The 14,683-nt window shown below is 38.5% G+C and overlaps 1 protein-coding gene across 2 annotated transcripts in view; it reads left to right on the top strand.

Annotated features, from left to right (window-relative positions):
- Nucleotides 1-12,202: 12,202 nt before the first annotated feature.
- LOC118812123 (ectonucleotide pyrophosphatase/phosphodiesterase family member 2) overlaps nt 12,203-14,683 on the top strand; it is a 35,179-nt gene continuing 32,698 nt past the window's right edge. For both annotated transcript variants that reach the window (XM_036576865.1, XM_036576864.1), the window contains exon 1: nt 12,203-12,354. In XM_036576865.1, the coding sequence (XP_036432758.1) occupies nt 12,337-12,354 (18 nt within the window). In that variant the 5' untranslated portion in view covers nt 12,203-12,336. The remainder of the gene's footprint in view (nt 12,355-14,683) is intronic.

Raw genomic sequence — 14,683 nt, 5'->3', positions numbered from 1 at the left:
TATTGTCATCACCATCATCATTGCATTACTGTTATCCTCACCATTAACATAACTTTCATAATCATTACCACCATAACTGCCATCATTATATCTACTTATTGCCTGCTCTACCTCTTATCAGCATCATCATCATCGTCATCATCATCATCATCATTGCTGTAACTTTTTATCCTCATCATCATTACCACAACTATCATCTTCATCACTACTGCAACTGTCATCTTTGTCATCATTACCATAACTGCCATCTTCATCGTCATTACCACAATGTCATTCACAATATCCTCACTGTTGGCACAAAACTTCGTATCTGCAAAATGGTAACTTCACAGAAGCAATAAAAAAAGAGTAAAAGTGATATCATCACTGTTACCATCACCATCTTTATTATCTCCAGCAGGGGCACCAAGAATCTTGTACCTTAACACTACTGATCACTTGTCCTTCACTGAGAGTTGATAAGGTAATTAAAGTGTCTATGTGGTCAGGCCTTACTGCACTGTGAGATAGCAATGTTCTTTTAATGAAGTGTAATGTAGGCCAGCGCTGATGGAGTATTGAACAAACGTGGCAGGAGGTTAGTGTTGGAAATGATGACATCACTGCATATTTGGTCAGAAATCAATTGCGCTGTACACATGCACAAACACAGAGTATTGGGCCACTTCATGACAGAGTTGGAGGAGAATGTGAGTCGTGTAAGGATGTTCCAGGGTCATGTTGCCACATGCTGCAGCTGCAGCCATCAATATCAGTCAAATGATAAGAACAGCAACAGTGAAAACAACGTGGAGGGTAAGAGAGAGAGAGAGAGAAATCTACAATGGGGTGAAAATTATGTTTTTTTCCTTCCATTTATTTCTACAAAGTACCCATTCATGGATACAGTTTTATTGTAATTACTTTCACATAACTGACCAATCTATGGAGAATTTAATCTGCATTCAGGTTTAAAACTGAAGTCAGTTTGTCCATATTTGGATCTCTAGTTAAATTACTCAGGTTATTACTGAGTGCTTTGCTGACATATATACTTTGCTGAACAACATCTACCTCACAAATACATCTGAGCTACGATCAGACTGTTAGCTTCTGCTAACAAACAAAGAAGCACTAGGTAAAGCAATAGTTTGGCAAGACATTTACACAGTTTTCACAGTTTTTGCTCAACAGCACTGGGATCCATTGAAATCCAATCAAAAATATGTCATATCGCTAAACAGTAATGGTAACAATAATCAAGCCTTAATGTTGTCCGTTTTTATAGATAATAGTACGTCATATACTGCATAAGTCTGAAATCACATACGCAATTCAATTTGAGATTACTTAACAATTTGAGATTATCTAATGTAATAATTAGGCATACTAACTTGGGGATTATAAGCTTGCATTACCTGTTAGCTACATTAGCTTCATAGATTCAGTGTTAAACCAAAGTTCAGACACCAATAGTGTCTTGGCTGATTGAATACGTTTGTGGTAAGAAAAAAAAATTGTGTGAATCGGATTTTTCACTGAACTGTCTCTTTAGCTTAGCAGCATGTTGAATTGATGTCTGCATTTCCTTCAATCCCCTCTAGAGGGAGTAGCTGCATCAGTTAGAAAAGAGTTGCTCAGTCAGAACTGGGTCGGGGTAAGGAATTAAATGCTGTGTCCAAACCCACATATCATATCAGGGATCTATTTACAGAGGGCTTTACTAGGGTGGTCTTGGGGCCTGTTTCCCCATGAGAAATACAAAAAAGGCCATGGAATGTCTTTCCATCATGAATTGTTTTAAAACTGGGGCTATTTCTCTGGTTTGGCACACACGGCACACATCTCTTAATGGTTTGTTTTAGTATCTAATATGGCTTGAATGCAGTCCATCTACTTACAATCAAGCAAAAGCGTTGGAGTCAAGCAATGCTATCTTCTTTTTTTATATAAGTTTCAGGTGCTAAACATGTTATTCAAACACACGGGCTATAGATTGGTTCTTGGTCAGATCTGCTGCTTCAGCTTCTAAAGCCCCCTAAAACCCGGCCTGTAACATCTTTGTGCCATACTATACCTGGGTCAGTCTACAGAAACTTACACTTCCATAGGAGTCACTGGTGATACTGATTGTCACACATAAGAAAGGTAACACCAGAGACAGGAACACCAGTGACATTTTTAACAAAAAATGTATTTTGCAAAATGGCTGCTACAGATCATCAAACCACATGTTGTCAGTCATAGAATATCCACTAAAACATGAAATTTAATCCATTTGTTTTCTATTCTTTCACAATTACCTAAGAATAAAGTAGGTCAGTAGACTTCAGCTAAAAGCTTCATACAAAATCATGAGCTTAATGAGAAAATTTCTGATAACTGAAAGACACAGTGGACTCACCATGTGCTTTTCTTCATAGATCCTCAGAAAACAGGTAAAAGGAAGTCAGGTGATGTCATCAGTGTGATTTTTATTTCAAAATAAGAGAGATTTTGTTATGCAGTGACACCAGTGACACAACTACTGGGGACCACAACTTTCATAATATATATATATATATATATATATATATATATATATATATATATACATGGTGTTTTTTTTCTTTATGTCATTTATTTCATAGATTTCATAGTCATGTATAGATTATTGCAGTTATAATTGTAGAAAAAACTTTTTTTCTACCTGAAAATATGTCACTCAGCCTTTACACATGACTGTGAGGACGAGCACTTCTGTGGTGCTTAGAATTCTGCATAACCGATTTAAAGACCAACATTGCTAAATTGAGGCTCAAGAAGGCATAATTGTTCAAATAACTTATTGTTTTATTTTGAAATATAAATAAATTGTAACCCTATCATGTTTTTCCAGTGTAATTTATCTGTAAATCCTAGGGACACAAAAATGACCCACCTATTGTCACTGTCAGAACCTCATATCTCCAAAATGGTAACTTTAAAGGAGAAGCAAAAAACACTCTTAATATATAATGGATGTTAATGAAAATGATGTTTTCCAAGTAATTTTTCAAACATTTCTATCATTTCTATTGTTCCATTCATCATGAAACTTTAACCCAGTGGACACCTCCAAAGAAGCAAGTGTTTTCGGCCAAAAGTGAGTGACGTGAGTGATAATTTTAACCTTCATCATGCATTTACCTTCTCGAAACAGCAAACTTCATATTCAGTGTTACAGATTTTAATGTAGTTATGTTATAACTGAAGTTTGGGGGGAGGATCATGCCTGAAACCCCTTCTTCGTTCAATCTAACACCGTGTTCGCAGTCCCCACCATTACCCCATCTCCTCCCTGTTCCTTAGCACTACAGTCCTACCACAGCTATGAGGGAGGACTTCCCTTCTAGCTACAGGCAGAAGCTGCCCAGAACTCCAGCCCAAGTCCTCAGAGTTCTCCCCCCTTCCTGAATCAGTCTTCCATCATACTACCACCACCATGTCGAAGGCATAGTCTGAACTCACAAACTAACTGCTGTGTCAGTAAGTTGATTGAACCTTTTGTCTTGGGGGGAACAAAATGCAATGTTTATTGTGGGCCGAGGACCAAAAAGACAATACACAAATAAAGAAGCATAGGTTTCAAATAATAAAAAAAGATTTTTAAAACGTTTTAAATGATTTTATAACTAATATACTTCAGATTAAAATAAAAAAATGAATTTTGTAGGTTATGCCTAGCAGAAAAATATATTTGTTCTCTCATTGGGTGAGAGAGTGAAGTTAGGGTAAGTTAAAAGTCCTCATGGGCCACAATTTGGCTGGCCCTGATCTAAAACAAACCCTACTACAGGGGGGTCCCTAGGGCCAAATGCGGCCCACGTACAGGTTTTAATTGGCCCCTTACCTTCTGTTTAGAGTGTGTTATAATTGGCCTGCCAGCTAGTACGCTGCAATTTTTCAATTTTTACCTGATGGTGGCAGCACTACTGTAAACTTGTGAAACAGTGAAATGCGCTCCAGTGTGGTAATGAAGTTAATTAGTCCAACTCTTTAAGGCCGGACAAAATTGTGGCTACTTACGCTGTTTAATCTGCGTCAGTGATTTTGGAATAGAACATTGAATTAGAACATCTAACACAAACAAACATGCTCTTATAAGAAACTCTTATCACCAAATCTTTGAAATGGATTGCCATCAAGATGTACATTTGGACTCGGTGCTTTACATGGTTACATTGTAATTTTCATATTTTGAAAACTTAATATTGTTGAATCATTTGTGAACGATATTTTGGCCCTCAGTCATTTTGACATGGTCTGATCTGGCCCTCTTTGAAAAACATTTGGACAACCCTGCACTACCATTTTCTTATTTAAAAGTAGAAGAGTAGTATTTACTGTTAATAATGTGAGCAGCCAGCTGAAACTACATCTAATGATGAACTTAGAGCTGAGGACAATTCTTAGGTTTTCTTTGGTTTACCCTGAGGGGAAATTGCAAATGCTCAGTTACCAACTCAGCAACCACTACTTACTGCAGCATCCCACCACTGGCTCACGCTGCTGTTGGCTCTCAGGAGGTGCCATGCTTGCAGTAGGACAGACATTCCCAGTAAATAAGTTGTTGTTAACATAATGAGGTGCTGATGTGTTACTCGTGCTTTACAGTGTTGGGCTGTGGGGTAGTAGTGTCAGTGTTAGTGCCTACCTCAAAGTGACCTGCCTGCTTCCCGGCCGAGTCAGCTGGTGCTGAGCGGAGGTTCTTCCTTGCTGCCTGTTCAATAAAAGATCATTCGCATTTAAAGCGCAATGTTTCCAGTGTCTTATTTTAAACAGATGCCACAATACTATTTAGTATGCAGTTTTGGATGCAGATAAAAACAGTTTAGTGTAAGAGGCTGTTTTCAGCAATCCAATGTGCAGCTTTTTCCTATTAATGATTCCTGTAAATGAATGACTGTTTAACTAATCAAGCTTTAACTGAAAAATATTTTTTGAAAAGTGCTACCTGGTTAAAAAAAAAAAGGCTAATGTCATTTTTTTTTATTTCATTTCTAATAAACAGCAGTTTCTATTTGAATCATTCAAGTTAAGGAATGTTTTTGAATTGTACACATGAGGGCGCAATAGGCAATTAGTTCTGCTAGATAGGCCTGCTAAAATGAAGCATGCTGCTAAAAACAGTGGTGTTCAGGATCACTTTTCGAGAGGATGTACTATTTAAAAAGGAAAGCATTCACAAATGAGTGTAGCTCAACCTGAAATGGTTGTGAGGTGCTGTATGCTTATTGGCTCATGGACTCTCAAACTGCTTATTCAGGTATGGAAATTTGGCATTATTAGTATTGTAGTAGTATTTAAGTAATTCAGTCAGTACGATAAAAGTACTGAATTTATAAGCCCAGCTTTTCAGCAGTGCACACTAAGTTTTGTTTTTTTGCTGCCTGCCTCTAAAAAAATCAGAGTTACAAGCTTTAGTTAAATGCAGCTGTACTATAAAAGCATGTATGAAAAAGTGGAGGGTTTAGTGGGGCTTGATGATTGGTTATAGGGCCACAGCCCCACTAATTGACTGGTTTAGGCTAACTGTTTCAAATCAAATGGCTACACTTTGGGTCTAAAGCAATACTCCTTTAATCTCATTTAAAAGTAGAGACATTGTATTTCAATATTGTTGACCATGTGAGCAGCCATGTTAATATGACCTCATATGCTGAACATGGAAACTTTCCTGACTTTTTGAGTAGGCAATTCCCATTGAGGGGGGCATTTTCTTTGGCATGTCCTAGTTGGATATGAAACAATTCCAAGTTACAAGCTTTTGTTGAATGCAGATATACTATATACACTGCACTAAAGGTGCTGTTAGCAGTCAAAAGAACTTGCCAAAATTTGCATCCCTAGTAAGATTGCAGCACTGCAGCACCAGAGGAATATTCTTGTCTCATCTTTGGTTGAACTAGATGTCAAAAAGTTTTTTCTAAAGTTTAAAAAAAAACTCCTGCCTGCCTCTACCCTTCTGGCCTGTGCTGTGTGTATGTCTGTGAGGAAGGCCAAGCAGATGCCTCAGCAGAGTCATTCGGCCTGTTTTTCTCTAGGAGTATACCTCACAGCTGTCGACAGACATCTGCAGGTTTTTACATGTGAGAAATGTGCTGCCTGCGCACTTTTAGGAAGCAAATGTTTGCTGGTCAAAGTTCAGCAGAGCGCTCAAATCTTCTCCTGCTCAAACAGTGGGAGTGTGTTTGAGCACAGGACTCTCCAGGAACTCCACATAGGTGGAACAAACACACCAACCTGTCCATCTCACCCCTTGTGATCTTTTACTCCAGGGCTGTTTAACTCCAGCCATAGAAGACCAGCTCTGAGGAGTTTAGCACTGTCCCTTATTAAACACACCTGATTCAGCTGCTTACAAAGGCCTTCATGAGCTGAACTCAGAGAGTAAGAACACTAAGAAAACATCACTACAAATCAATATGTGTTGAGAAAACGTCTTTGCTTACACCAGATGTCAATAAAGATGTTGTGTAATCTGTGCAAGGCTGGGACTCTGTGGGACAGTTCGATACCTCCACATTCACACTGACAGTCTTTTATGTAACAGACTTGCTTTTATACAAATGTTTAGTCCACGCCAACTCGTCCAGGGCCACGTCATGGATTTCCATGGAAAAAGCAACACAAAAACTTTTACTTGATTACAACCAAGTGTTCCAAATAAGTTTTTTTTTTTTAGTTATTCCCCCTCATAAAGGTCCTAAATCATAGACTACTGCTTACAGAGTGACTTAATTTACCTGAAATTTTAAGTAGTATAATTATACTACTAATAATAACAATTAATAATTACAATAATAACTCGTTATATATTCCACAACACCAGGGCACCTTTTAATTTTCTAACTAACTGACTGACTAACTGACTGACTAACTAACTGACTGACTAACTAACTGACTGACTAACTAACTAACTGACTGACTAACTGACTGACTAACTGACTGACTGACTGACTGATGGACTGACTGACTGACTGACTGACTGATGGACTGACTGACTGACGGACTGACTGACTAACTAACTGACTAACTAACTAACTAGCAAGCTAAATAAATAACTAAATAAATAAAATTGCAAACGGCAACGTTCTGCTGCAAATGAAATTGGAGAAAGCAGAGTGAGTTCAATTGTCACATCTTACCCCCCAGACGGGGTTATTTGTAACAAACAGAGCTGCTAGTTTGTAACAGTCACTAAAAAGTCTGGTAAATTGATGTGAACACATAATGCAATACCATTCTGTGTTGTTTTAACATAAATATGCTGTTTTCAACTTTAATACAATCAATATTTGTATCAGAAATCCTAAATATGACTTGCGCAATTTTAACCAACAAATATCTGCACAATAAAATTGAAATGTTTTATTTACATGAAATCTGTATTATGCTTTTGATGCATCTGTAAATTAAAAATAAATAAATAAAATTGATTTTGCTGTCTGCAAAACAAAGAACACACTTCTGCTTATTTCAATAGAAAATGACTGTTTATTTGCTGAATTTAACAATTAAAAAAAAATAAAGAAATATAAAATGTGGCTTCTGCAAAAGTTATGGCGTTTTATATTTTATGTTTAATTTTTTTCCAGTGAGTTAAACTCTGCAAATAAACAAAACTGTGCACTAAAACCTGCAGAAAAATGCCATATTTATGTTTGTTTTTTGTAAAGGATGGGTACTTTTTTTCACTGTATGTCATTATGTAATTTGACTGTGGGCATTGGAACTTGCATATGACGGTATAATGGGAAATATGAACTGCTCTGTTTACTTTTGGGAGCTTTGTTAAACTGTCAATGCCATTGTGTGGTACACAAGCTTTCTGTATTGCGTACACTTAACATTCCAGGTCAATTCAGTCATTCTGTAAGCAGCAATTCAATATTTAAGATGTGATTCAGAACCTGAAGGAACAAACCATAAAAAATCATGTAAAAATCTATTTAAAATTGTACACGTTTGCGTGATTTATATCAAAATTTAATGCACTTCTATTTATGTTTCATGGAATTTTTCATAGAACTCTCTAACATGACCTGCCAAACCAAAAAAGTGAGTTTGCATGGAATAAACTCAAGGAAGGGAAGCGAACCCATGACGTATGACATCAATAGACCCTACAGGAACACTGGACAATTAAAGGACCAATAGTGATGTTTGATCACACGAAACATGACATTCTTCACCACTGGTGTACCTGAACTCACTTGCAGAAAACAATGCAGCCTTTATCTTCTAGACAAGCTCTAAGTCTCATCATGAGAACCACAGTGAGATATGTGTAATACCCAGTCCTGAGGCATGTGTGAGTTAAACATGGCATGGAGCCTCGAGCAGAGAGTGATCTAAGTCTATTCAGGTAGGAAATTTAATCGTTTTCTCTGGGCTGATTGCCAATCTGATAGAAAATCCTCTGTAATTTAAGTGTCAAACATGAGAAAAGTGATATTGTATATCTATCAATCATTATTTCATTAATCTGTTCCTTTCAAACAGGCAACCCTGTTACTTCTTCACTCAAGTGATGGCACGTTACTCTTTCAAATGTGGTGTAGATGATAGGAAAGGCAAGGCAAGTTTAGTTATATAGCTCCTTTCATGCACTGCTGTCATTCAAAGTGCTTTACAAATGAGAAAATCCAGAGTCAGAAAATACAGAATTGTTAAAAAATAATGATAAAAAACATAAACGAGAATAGAAATTAAAAACATGATTAAAACATTAAATTAGAAATTAAATTAGGACACTTTGAAAATCACATCAAAAATAAAAAAAATAAAAAAAAGTGCTGTTAGAGGAAAAGGGGCTAGAAATGCTAACAGTGTTTTAAACTGTGCTGAAAGTTTTTATGGGAGGGAGGCAGTGCTGGAGCCTATACCAGCAGTCATTGGATGAAATGCAGGAAACACTCTGGACGGGTCACCAATCCATCAAGAGGCAGACACACAGACCTACACATTCACACCTAGGGGGAATTTCATGTCTCCTATTTACCTGACTGCATGTCTTTGGACTGTGGGAGAAAACCCACACAGACACATGGAGAACATGCAAACTCCACACAGTAAGGACTGCGGTAGCCTGGCCGGGGAATCGAACCCAGGCTTTTCTTGCTGTGAGGCGACAGCGCTACCTAGAAACCCTCCCTGATACCATGCTTCATTCTGAAATACGTCACAATAAGGAAGAAAAATGCACTTCAGTATCATATTGACTTTAAAATACTGCAACTGATTAGTTACGATTCTGCTGTTACTATTTATACGGAAATAACCTCCTCGTGCAAGTTTACGTCACACTACAGTTTATTTTACACTGTTAAACAGCAGGCTATAACCTGTTTACCCACATTAAGTAACTCAGTCATCCCTTCATCACTGCCAAATCAGAGAAAGAGGCTCTGCCAGCAGCATGAGTGGAGTATTGCTGCTATGTGTGTCTGTGTGTTGGTGGGTGTGTGGGTGTGTATGTTTACGGGAACAGGCCAGGTATGTATGTGTGAGACAGGCTTGAGTAACTGCTCTAATCTCTGTGCTTTGCTGCATCCCTGAGTAAACAGATGAGAGATACAGCCCACACACAGCAGTGACTGAACTGGAGGCCTTGGCCTGTAGATGTTCACTGAGATCTGCCTGTAAACAGAGAGTCTGGTGTGATTTGTGTGTTTTTCTATATAGCAAAGAATCATACAGTTTTAACAGGAAAGGGCCGACTGAGACACAAAGTAATCAACCGCAGACTGTTGTGTTTATGTGAGGTAGAGGACGGCGATTCTGAAATCGTGCTGCAACAAAAGCACACCCAGCCGCAAAGAAACAGACCATGTTGAAATTCTGTAGTTAGCCCTGCGCGTCATGCACATATAAGAATCTCAGCAGGTTTTTCTCTAAAAAAAAAAAAAAGAATGACGTCTTTTGGAAAATAGCTGCTGTTGCGCCCTGTTGTGAACAAAATTGCTCCAAACCTGATACATTTTGTCTGAGGGTCACTGGATCCCCTGAATTTTGAGGTTGGTAAAGAGCAAAAATACAAATAAAGCTACATACTGTACATGCTACAAACAAGCTAACACTCCTGCACACTGAAAATGAAATGATATTGCATGAAAGTAGGTCACCTATTTAACTTCTTAACTACTACACTTGACAAAGCTTGCTCTTTTTTCAGTTCAATGCGCAGCAGTGTTAGCTTGCATGAAGCAATATTTGTATTTTGACTCTATGACAACCTTGTTATTCAGAGGGTCCAGTGACATTTGGAGGAGACATGTCCATACAGCAAAACATATTTTTATATTTACTTACCACAGTGATGGGGACATGTCTCCAAAACTTTATTAAATACAAAAAAAGCCCCCCATATCCCCATTGTGTACCCCATCACTATTCATGCGATTTTAAATTCCAGTGCTGTAGTAGATACTACAGTGTTGAGTGGATCGACACTATGTGGCCATTGATTTAATACTAATGTTTTTTAATATTATATATTCATGTTGGTATGATAGCTTTGAAATTGTTTGGTATTTGATGTAAAAGAAAATTAGTGGTCACTACGGCGCAGCTGTGGCCCCCACGATCATACTCTGATCTGCATGAGTGTGAGCCAATGAGCAGTTGAGCTGCTAGTGCAACTGAAGAAAATAACACTAGTTTTAGTTCTTTGTTATGATTACAATTAATATCCTGAAACATTTTTTACAGACTTACAGTGATGATCATGTCATTATGACAATATATGTCATTATAAGTTTGAGAAATTACTGAGAGGCCAGTCACCTTAATTTGTCGGGTCTTGTCAAAATGAAAGTGAGGGAAGGTCAGTTTGTCTTGAGTTCAGCCAGTCAGGCTAACGTTGTTCAATCTGAAGTCCAGACTGACGTAACAGTGAGGATAAAACTGATTGCAAGTTCTTTTTTTCATAAGACTAATTGGCGTAATGGCAGCTATTCTCAGGTCATTTATAGTGGTTAGCTGTTCATCTGTCCTCACTGCACTGTTAAAAATGAGAAGGCTGCTCAACTTAAAATGATACAGTAACAGATTACCTGGCTTATTTTTTTTTAAAATGATTCAATTTGAGGACACCTGAGTTCACCCAACTCAAACTTCTTAGTTGAGTCAAAAATTCTCCCAGCTACTCTTTCTAGGTCTGCATCTCAGTTAGATAAACAAAACTGAACTTGTGTTTTCACTCAACTTTCACACTAGTTGGCACTCCTTCTATTACATCTGGCATATTTTCTTCTTGGGCTTCCAGATATGGACAACTATGGTATTGCTGGTATTCAAACTCACAGTATCCTAACGTTGGGATGAATTCTTAGACAGTCGCACCACATGCGACGAGGCTATGCTTTAACGTTAAAACAACAAATATTTTCTCCAGTGTATTAAACACTTGTAGACACAAAATCTGAGTTGCTTCATGTGTTTCTGAGTAGTGCAGTGGACTAAGTCATAACCCTAACAGGAGGTTGTGAGTTTGAACCCCAGCAATGCCATAGCCATCCATTAGTATGTACCCAAGAGAAAAACTGTCTAGCAGGATTGTGTGATGGAAAGACAGCTGGCTAGTGGGGAAGTTGAGTACAAAAAAACAGGTTCCATTTATTTACCTAACTGAGATGAATGTAACTAATGTTACACAGTCAAGTTAGATATAGGTTATCACAATTTAAAGCTTCAGTCAGACTTTTCAATCACACTCCTTAAACTAAAAAAAGCCAATAAGTTATTAGATCCCTAAATCACCCTCCCTGCTGAAAAAAACCCATAGAAAACATTGTGTTCTGTTGGTTCCTAATGATTTAACAGGAGACCAATGGCTGAGGCCATTGGTGTTGTGCACTTTTTAGACGCTCCCTTGAACAGCGTGTGTTTTGCTGTTGGGAACAGAAAAGATCATTTTAAAGTATAACTGGTCGTAGTTTGTGTTCTGAGGAGTGAGATAATTTTCGCGTGTTTATTTCATGAGAAATCGAAAGCAGAGCGGCGAATGTCCAGCGAATGTCCAGTATAAAGCTAACTTCACCGAGCTAACCTACTTCAGCGCGCTCCAGCGATCAGAGGACAGCGCGTACTCTGCACTGCGCTCTCCAGAGGCCAGTGAGAGAGAGACACAGAGAGAGACAGAGAGAGAGGGACGCAGAGCACGCGCACTGAACAAGGGGCGCACTGAACAAAGGTAAACAAACGCACCAGCAGCTCCAGCGTGTGTGCGTGTGTGTGTGTGTGTCTGTGTGTGTCTTGCGGCGGTCGGCAGAGCAGCTCGGGCTGGCGCGCTCCAAAGGACACGAAACAGAACACCACGAAAAACAGAAAATCATGCTGCTGGAAACTCTGGTACGGTAAGATAGACGCATGGATTTGGCTTTGAGAGAGAGAGAGAGAGAGAGAGATTTGCACAGCAGAGATTTCATTGGCTCAGATTTCTTTCCACAGATTTTGCATTCTCCACAGCATTAATAGAAAAAAAGCCTATTTTGCCTTTGCTATGCATGAGAACCAGTACAGGTTAGGGTCAGTGTTGCATGCTGCTGTCTGCTTTAGGGACTATCTGGGCTCTCCAGAGTTAGTCTGAGGTGCTGCTTCAGCACTGCGGGATCAGGCATAGCATCAAAGCTCCAAAGAGATAAACAGGGTTATCCCATTGAACCTCAGGCCTATTACTGAGCCATTCATCTCAAGACTTACAGTGAACTGTGGATTATTCCATAACTACAGTGAAGCTAAGTTTGACTGAAGCACAGGCATAGTTATGAGTGAGGTACTGAACTGTGAGCCCACACACAGGCCCACAAAGTCTAAGAGGTTAAAATGCTGTGTGGTGCAATAAGTGGACACTGCATGTGTTCTGCCTTGATTGGGCCTTTGCTGACAGCAGGAGAAAGCTCAGCAGGGTCAGTGAACTGCAGTGTTTCAGCTGGACCTGCTCCTCTGACTCAGGGCCTGCAGATGGACTGGAGGGGTTTTTGTGTGGCACATGTGAAGCGAAGGGCAGCATCACCCCGTGACTCTTGCTCTAGATCAGCGTTTGTCCACCTGCATTCCACCAATGTCTATGTAATATAACGGCTGAGGTGCTAATGAAATCACTCAGAGCATTGTGTTGATGTGAAATGGTGGACATTTATGGTAGAGTTTTATTGAAAATAACACGCGTGGGTGTAGTAACAATGTGTCCACTACACATTTAGCCATTATATTTGCTTAAAAATGACCAGTGAACTTGTATGCCTACACTTGCATGGTATCCAAGCTGTCATATGTAATCTTGATAAGGGTAATAGAGTGATAAAACAATAAATCAGTGGGTATTATTTTGCACTGTCCTGCACGTATTTTTCAAAAATGTTTTAGACCAAAATCTTAAAGAACTATCATTAAAACAGCAATAGGCAATGGATTTATATCCATTTTGTGTAGCTGAAGTAGCATGAAGTAGCTTTCAGAGGAATTAAACGTATGATTTCTGTCACCACTTCTCAATCTAGAGGTGGACGATATGGCGAAAATACAGTATCGTGATACTGTATCGTGAAATTTTTACGATACACAATATTTAGCGACATTTATTTTTGGACATCTGGTCAGTTGGAACAGAGAGAAAAGAACCAGTAGTGCTGTGAATACAATGATTTTTATTCAGTATTTGGCAAACTGTGTTGCACTACATCCAGTTAAACATGACTAATTTTGCTCTGTTCATAATGAAACATGCAGTTGCTCAGAGTACTGATGATGTACCATATGTTCAGAAAAAACAAATCGTTGCTGTCGAAGAAACCTTGTAAAACCGTTTTTCAGTTTTTGACATAATTTGAAAATACACATTACTCTTTACATTGTGTGTAAATTTCCTGAAGAATGGCCCAAAAGAAACGACCCAAAATGACTTGGAAAAAAGTCTGGTTCCATTGACTTACATTAAAAGTAAAGTATGTTTTTTGCTTCTCCTGTAAAGTTACCATTTTGGAGATACGAGATTTTCTTCCGACAACAGCGATATTGTGTTGTGACATAATTCATCATGGAAAGAGCAGGAAAAACACAAAACTGGCCAATGCAGATGGAGGACAAGACTGGAACTGGGAAACACAGGTCTAAATGGTCCACTCTGTTTAGCTCTAAATAGGTCACTCTGATTTTTGTGTGTTTGTGTATTGTGTCTCTCGTAGGCTAGAGCTTTCGGGCTATCATGATCAATACAGCGCTGACTTTACTGGTAACGCAGTTGTTGGTGATGAGCAACACAGCTTTGCTCTTATACTGTTTCCTGCTTCCAACATAAATCGAATGGCAATTAGCTCTGACTGCAGTGATACATCAAAATACGTGTTTTGATTTAGGGTATAGAGAGTAGAGGTGGGCAATATGATGATATTCATTGATATTTGGATAAATTATGTCACAGTATACTTTTCTACTGTATGATTCGTAACCAAAGAGGACAATTAGTCTTGCTTAATTCCATTTAGCGCAGTGCAGCATGTGAAACATTGAATGAAAATCACTGTATTCATTATTTTTAATGTGGCACTACTGGTTCTTTTTTAGTCTGTTACAATATGTACCATGAAAATGTCTTGAAGTATCTAATGTTGTTGTTTGCTATATATATCCAGTCCTAATAGAGAGTCATTCAGTCTCAGCAACCTTAAAAGGGAAAGTG

The sequence above is a fragment of the Colossoma macropomum genome, unplaced genomic scaffold, assembly GCF_904425465.1.
Source record: "Colossoma macropomum unplaced genomic scaffold, Colossoma_macropomum, whole genome shotgun sequence".
Lineage (NCBI taxonomy): Eukaryota > Metazoa > Chordata > Actinopteri > Characiformes > Serrasalmidae > Colossoma > Colossoma macropomum.
This window is presented reverse-complemented; position numbering and strand designations above follow the sequence as displayed.